Below are 7,321 nucleotides of genomic sequence, written 5' to 3'. Positions count from 1 at the left end.
CTTCTGGGGGAAGGAGCCTGTGAGATTTAGAGACATTCAAGCAAACGTGGCAGCTAATGGGAGCAGGAAGAAATAATGCTACTAATGCAAAATTTAAAAAAGAAACTATCGAAGTCTTGAACTGTTTGTTTCTAAACCTCTGCCTTTCAGTGATTTCTTTGCTCACGATTACTCTTAAGTGTGATGATACATCCAACGGGTGGGATGCCTCAATTAAATCTCTGATTTTCTTTTTTTCTAGACTATCCCTTCTGTAAAGCTTTGTGGAAGATAGAGGTGTGTGCTGCAATGGTTACATAAATACCTCAGAGGACTGGAACAAGTTGTCAAGAATCTGTGTTTGTTTTTAATGCTGCTGTCAAGAACAATCTAAGGCAAGTAAACAACATGAGTTTTATCCTGAAACTTCACAGACATTTTCAAAGGACAGTTATTTTGCTGGCCACTTTTTGTATGGTGAGCATAGTTATTTCTGCGTATTACTTGTATAATGGCTACAAACAGGAAAATGAACTTCCTGAAATCTCTTCAGAAGTGGAATGTGGTGATCCTCAACTGTTGCCGTACAAGCTGATGGAGATGAAGACCATGAAGTCCATTGACCCCCTGAGGACAGATCTTGTAGTGCTGGTGTTTGTGGAAAGTCAGTACTCAGCACTAGGCCAAGATATAATAACCATTTTAGAATCTAGCAGATTTCAGTTTCACATTGAGATTGCACCTGGGAAAGGTGACCTCCCAGTGCTTATAGACAAAAATAAAGGCAAATATGCGCTCATAGTATATGAAAATATACTAAAGTATGTGAACATGGACTCCTGGAACAGAGGCCTTCTAGATAAGTACTGTATAGAGTATGGTGTAGGTGTTATTGGATTTCACAAAGGTAATGAGAACAGCTTGCAGAGCTCTCAGTTGAAAGGCTTTCCTTTCCATGTCCACAGCAATCTGGGTATTAAGGACTGTTGCATTAACCCTCATTCCCCACTGCTTCATGTGACTAAATCTTCTAAGCTTGAGAAAGGTCCCTTGCTTGGAAACGACTGGGCTGTTTTCCACGTTAATCATACGACTTATCAACCAGTGATATTTGCAAAAGTAAAGACAGCAGAAAACCTTTCACCACCTGCTGCTATAAGTGCTCTCTATGCCACAGTAATTCATGACCTGGGGCTCCACGATGGGATTCAGCGAGTCCTTTTTGGCAATAACTTGAATTTTTGGCTGCACAGGCTGATTTTCATAGATGCTGTCTCTTTCCTGTCTGGCAAGAGGCTCAGACTGTCCTTGGATAGGTACATTCTGGTTGACATCGATGACATCTTTGTTGGGAAGGAGGGAACAAGAATGAACACCAATGATGTACAGGTAAAGTATGCACACAAACTAATGGTCACTACAGCAAAGTGCCATTTTTTTTAATCTTAAAGTGAATAGTTATTAGTAATTGGAACTCACACAGGATGCAGATCAGTAAGTACTAATGCAGACTGTTTGGGCCTTGAAAGAGAAGGCTGGCTGGGTGGCTTTGAGTGGTCACCGATTCCAGGTGTAGTAGCTCTGACTGCAGGAGAGTTCACGCAGTGTTGCTTGTACCTGTGTAAGAAAAGAATTGTAAGGTAAAATGACTCACTGGTTACTACCACTTGTTTTCTTTCAAGTGACATATGAAAGTCCCTGCTGATCTAAGTTCTATAAACAGGTTGGTGGGCACCTCTGAATTCCATTCTCCTTACTATGAATGGAAAATGGTTTCCCAAAAAGGAAACTGAAGACGACTAGTTTCTAAGTAACTGATAAAGAAAAAGGGTAAGAGTGGTAGTGTTTTCACACACTATAACCCACCCAACATGCACAATTCTAAACATAATGGCACGTGTTTAATTTTCTGGTCTGATCATAGCTTCTGTCTAATCACAGGCTTCAGTGGCAGTTAAAAACAGCACAGGACTTCAGAGCTGGACCCAAGAGCTATTTGTATGTAATGTACATGTTGCTAGTCTTACAAGCAGGAGGTAAATGTGGTGAGCAAAAGTAAATGTCAATGTAAATTTTGAAGAATAGACTGTATTATTAGCAGTTTGAAATAGGTTTCAGATGTCAGGAGTTGGCTGCAGCATTTCACCTTTCTTATCTGTTTTATGGCTCTTACTTGCAAGCAAGGTTTATGTTAATATTCTAAGAGTTTGTTCTGTTGCTAAATGACATGTCAGTTTCCATTTTAACGTTTTAAGTTGTACATTCCTGAAGGTCATTTTTCTCTTTATTCTGCTGTTCAAGTCTGGGGGTAGTTATGGGTCAGCAAGGGTAACATCTTAAGGATATTTTGCGGTGTATACCTTGCTTTTCTTTTGTGAAGGGCACTGCTACAAAGCAGATAGTTAGAGGTCACCTTGCACAACTGTACTTGGTGTTGAAGCTAAAAATGGGTAAGTTGCTGTTTGTTGCCCTGTTTGTGCTGAAAAAAGGGAGAATGTTTTGTTAGAACTTTCGAACTGGAAAGAGGAAAGGCAACGACAGCACTGCATGCAGTTGATGGTCAGGTTTTTGTTTCATTTTCAGTGTTAATATATTAGTCAAGCTGAAGTAACCCTTCATATATATTGCTTCCTGAAACAAAAGGTTTGGACTTCTAGTTACAGTTTAATTTGCTTTAACATTGCAGCATACGCTTTTCCAAAACATTCTCTGCACATGCAATCATAAATAAGATATACCTTCTAGATAATTAGGTGTTCTCCTTATGCAAACAAATTGCACAGGAGAGAGCCGGAATAAAGGTGAAACTCAATAAATGAAGTTTCAGTGTGGAACGTGATGGCAGCATTTGAGTTAGGAGGGTGAGCATGTTTTGAGAATTTCTTAAATGAAACTCAAATTATAGGAAAGAAATAATGACCCATACCACTGGCAAAACTCCTGTTGTTCTGTGGTTTCTGGTAGCAAAATACGTAAAATACAAATATGAATAAATCTCTCGCTGTGTTATGCAGTAGCAGTTTGAAAGAGTATTTTTAGTATTGTTTCTGTTTGTGAGTGACACCTTAGGATTGTCCTTTTAGGATAAGTTAGGATAATTAATTGCCAGAATTACCTACTGGAAACAGGAGACTATTATTTTGATTAAAGTAGATACAAAAGGATAAGCTCTATTGTTTGGGGCAATAATTTGCAGTATGTCAGAATGTTAGCTTCCCAAAATAAAGCTATCAAATAGTAACAATAGCAAAATGGAAATAACTTTTAAGTAGGATAATTTCATTTATAGAGAACTGTGTGCTGAAACAGTGAAATCTGAAAAAGTGTTCTCTTCTAATTCTGCGTCTATTTAAAGGTAGAATGTTCTATTAAACATGTTGTTAGGGCTGTCAGATGCAATGCATCTTCATTATTATTAATTTCAAAGGAGTTATTCTCTGTGGCACAATGACATCTGGAAAGAAAGAAAATCAATTTGCAGTAGTTGAAAATCCGTTATTGTGAAGTATATTTGCAGGTAAATGACATCCTGTTGAACAGGAGTGGTTTACTGAGTTCTGCTGCATTGACTGTGACTGAGATTTGTGCGCTGCGAGTGTGAAAATAGGTTGCTAAATGTAGGCTTTGTATAATTTCGGTACTCAAGATTAACTCATTTCTACTCTGCTTACATTTTAAATACTAGCAATATAGAATGGGGTAAAATGCTTATTTGTGTTTTAATTTTGTTTGATATGATTCCTGTTTAATATTTCCTGAATATACTCCCATCTGGTAGGACTGTGAGCTTGCTGAAAGTAAGGCAAATGTTCCTACGTGTGCTGTATTAATGCAAAGAAACCTGAAACATTTCAGAAAGCTCCCAGCATCCAGAGAACCTCAAAGATTGCTTCTGCCTATTCATCTAGATAGGAAAGAATTCAGAAACTGAAGGGTTAATGCAGAACTGATAGCAAAAATAAGCATTCATGATTGACTGTCTAACTCAAGAAGGCAGCATTTGTCTTGGGTCTTCTGAGACAAGAGCTATGATGACATGCACTATGTTGAGTGCATAGAGAACCTAGATTTGCTTTAGAAGGACTGATTGATTGAGTCCCTAAAGTTCAGACACAAGTTAGGTGAGCAAGTTGAAAGCTATGCCTTGTTCTTTCTTTGTAAAAGTTAAAAACAGAGGTTCACTGTAACAAAAGATAACCTGTAGAATCCTGCAAGTACAGGGTAGTTGTTACGTTGCAATTCACAGGATCCCAAAATGGCAGAGGTTGGAAACCACCTCTGGAGATTCATCTGGTCCAGCCTCCCTGCTCAAGCAGGGCCATGTCCAATTGCCTTTTGACCATCTCCAAGTAGAGAGATCCTGATTTCATGTAAATCATCAGGTTTTCAAGGGAATTTCTTCTGCAGACACTGAAACGATTTTTGCAGAGTGGCCAGAGTAGTTAATATTTGGACATTAGGCTAAACTGAACTTTCTTTAAAGTTTGTGAATTGGAGTTAAGCACTGAGGAAAATCGCTAGCCTATGGTTAAGTAGTAATTTTTTTATTGGTATTGTATATTAACCTCAGAAGAGGTCAAGCCAAAAGCAAACCCTCTAAAATGAGTGTCTTCTGTACCACTGAAGAGGGTGCGAAGTCATAGTAAGTCAGCTTGAGTAGCTATAGTGTTAGAAACACATTTGTAAAGAGCCCTTCCAAAAACCTTTTGACATAGTTTTATCAACCTCAAGCCTGTAAAACTAGTGTTTTGTTTTATTAAACAGCAGACAAAGATTATTCTAGTTTGACCACAACTTCTTCAATTAAAAGAAACAAACCAACCAACCAAAAAAAAAAAAAAAAAAAAAAATCCAGACTTGAAGCAGTACTTCAGATTTGTAGATTACCTGATTGTTACATATTTCCCTGCTACTGTATAAAATCTGGACTGATGGAACATTGTTCCTCACTGTAAAATACTGAGTTGCTGTCACTGTGCATTAACAATAACCATCCATCTTCATAATTATTTACTTTATCTTCCTCTGGTAAGATAGAAATAATACTAGAGAACATTTTCATAGTCTAATTGCCGCCGACTTTGAAAATAAACTTGTTAAACGAATCTCAGTGTTTATTTTTTCAGTAACTTTTTTTCCCATCTAATGTCTATCAAACAGGAGGGACTATTATGCTGTGCCAATGCTATGCTTTATTTTTCTTGTCTCTTTTAGAAGACTACAAACCTGCAGAGTGCAAATAATTTTTAAATTAATTTTAAAATAGACATACAGAAAAAAATCTATCTAGATATCAACAGCATAAGTTTATATTAATAGACCGTGGTAGTCCTGGCTGATGGTGTATTTAGTATTAATTAATTTTTTTTTTTTACACAGTTGCTCTTTGTTAAATTTTTATGACCATAAAATATTAAGGCCTTTCCAAGGGAAAGGTAGCTGCTAATAGAGGGGAAGTTAAATAAGATTATTTTTTTTTTCCTGATGACAGTTTGTGTACTGCTAGTGGCCTAAGCAGTAAGCTGGTCTACCTTTGCCTTCACTTCCCCCATACGTGTATTTCCCTAGGAGTTGATCAAATTTTCAAAAATAAAAATTAGAATACTGTGAAATTATTTTTCCAAAGAATTAGCTGTGTGATCTCATCTTGACTGTCTTGTCCTTCGTGTGTGCTTTTCAAAAGAAACATTTTGAATTGAAGTCAGGATGGGATCTCTTCACCTTCTCATGTAAGCCTGATCTTTTTATACACTTGTAATTATTATTTTATAACCGCCAAGCAGAAAAGCTTCATATTAATCATATCCATTATTGGGAGGGGGTGAAATACCTTTATTTTCTCCTTCTGTTTCGTGAGCACTTAGCTAATGCACCTGTTAGTATAGGAGCATTGAAATTGGGCAATACAAGCTTGAATCTGCAGTCTTTTGGCATTAGAGTCATTGAATTGGAGAACAAGACCTATCCTCTTTGTGTATCATCTGTGCCAAACAATCTTCTGGTAATGGAGAGGATTTAGCCAGAAAGCATTTTGGTTAGAAATTACCTAAATATTTGCCTCGGAAGAGAGGCTTAGATGTATTTTGTGTTAAGGCAGAATGGCAAACAGGTTCAGAAAGCCCCAGCTGTCAAGGCAAGGGGTGATTCCTGTCACAGAAGGAAGTCTGAATCTGTAAGTTAATTGCTTCTTTATCTATAGGATCATGTAGAAGGTTATCAACAAAATGACAGATGTGTCATCAAATGTGTCAGTTGCAGAAGCATCAAAGATACTCATGTCTATTTGCGTGCACTGAGCCATAAATTTTTCCTCCTTTTGGGAGGTTCAAAAAAATCTTTTTAATCACCTCTTCAAATGATAAAAAAAATTAACTATTAGGAACTTCTGCTAAATCATTTTACTTTCCCAGTCCATTAGCCATAGTACCTTTATGCCATTATTCACTGTGCTTACTATTATTGCATGTAATAGTATGTGCATATATTTTTTTTCTTAATCTGACCTGAGGTATTTTATATTGACTTGGCTGAAATACAAACTAAAAAGTACATTCTGTCCCTAAAAATAGTAAAAAATAACAAAAAACAAAAACAAAAAAACTGGTGTGTTTCTGTAGCTGTCTGATGCGCTAGGAAGACTGATTTAACATCCTGAGTGTCTTGTTTCATATACAGTAGTGTGGAATATTATGCACTGTGAGGCAATAGAGAATTAGGATTAGATCTCAGAATGAAAATACTAGTTTAAAACAAGTTAGTAAAATTGTTTAATATTTTTCATGGGCTGCTACCAGCATATAGACTGCTTTACCAGTCATCTTTCCACTGATGTTGGAAACAGAAAACTGGATATAAGTCCTTGACCAGAGGAGGGTGGCTGTGGGTGGGGAGCTGGCTTTGCTTTGGCTGCTTGAGAGAAGGCATGTGCTGGACATAGATGTTACAGTTAATGCACCAGACCTGGACCAGCATTCTAGCTCTGTCAGCCTGGAGGCAAAATTAAGAAGTTATGTGCTGAAACCACTTTCTGGCCTCCTGGGCGTGTATCCTTCAGCTGTCCTGTCAGTCCCTCTCTTTCCTTGGATTGCAAGTTCTCTTTGTCAGAGTCTCTCTTCATTTTGTGCTTTTTGCTCAAAAAGCACTTTGTTAATTCAAATAATAATAATGCAACTATAGCTTACCACAGAGCTGTACAGATTGATCACTGTGCTAGTGGCTGCTGCAAGATTTATTCTGGGCTTTTTCAGATGACAAGTCAGCCATCCAATTCCTGGTGCTGTCAGGATTGGATAAAATTTTCATAAGCAGCTAATAAAAACACACTGCAAAACACATCTTGAAA

The 7,321-nt window shown here is 37.3% G+C and overlaps 1 protein-coding gene across 1 annotated transcript in view; it reads left to right on the top strand.

Annotated features, from left to right (window-relative positions):
* Positions 1-387: 387 nt before the first annotated feature.
* LOC308218587 (bifunctional heparan sulfate N-deacetylase/N-sulfotransferase 3) overlaps positions 388-7,321 on the top strand; it is a gene marked incomplete at both ends in the record, with an annotated part of 52,171 nt that continues 45,237 nt past the window's right edge. Inside the window, one exon of the mRNA XM_080612838.1 lies at positions 388-1,368. Coding sequence (XP_080468964.1) covers positions 388-1,368 — 981 coding nt within the window. The remainder of the gene's footprint in view (positions 1,369-7,321) is intronic.

The sequence above is a fragment of the Psittacula echo genome (genome assembly GCF_963264785.1).
Source record: "Psittacula echo genome assembly, chromosome: 1".
NCBI classification, from domain to species: domain Eukaryota; kingdom Metazoa; phylum Chordata; class Aves; order Psittaciformes; family Psittacidae; genus Psittacula; species Psittacula echo.
This window is presented reverse-complemented; position numbering and strand designations above follow the sequence as displayed.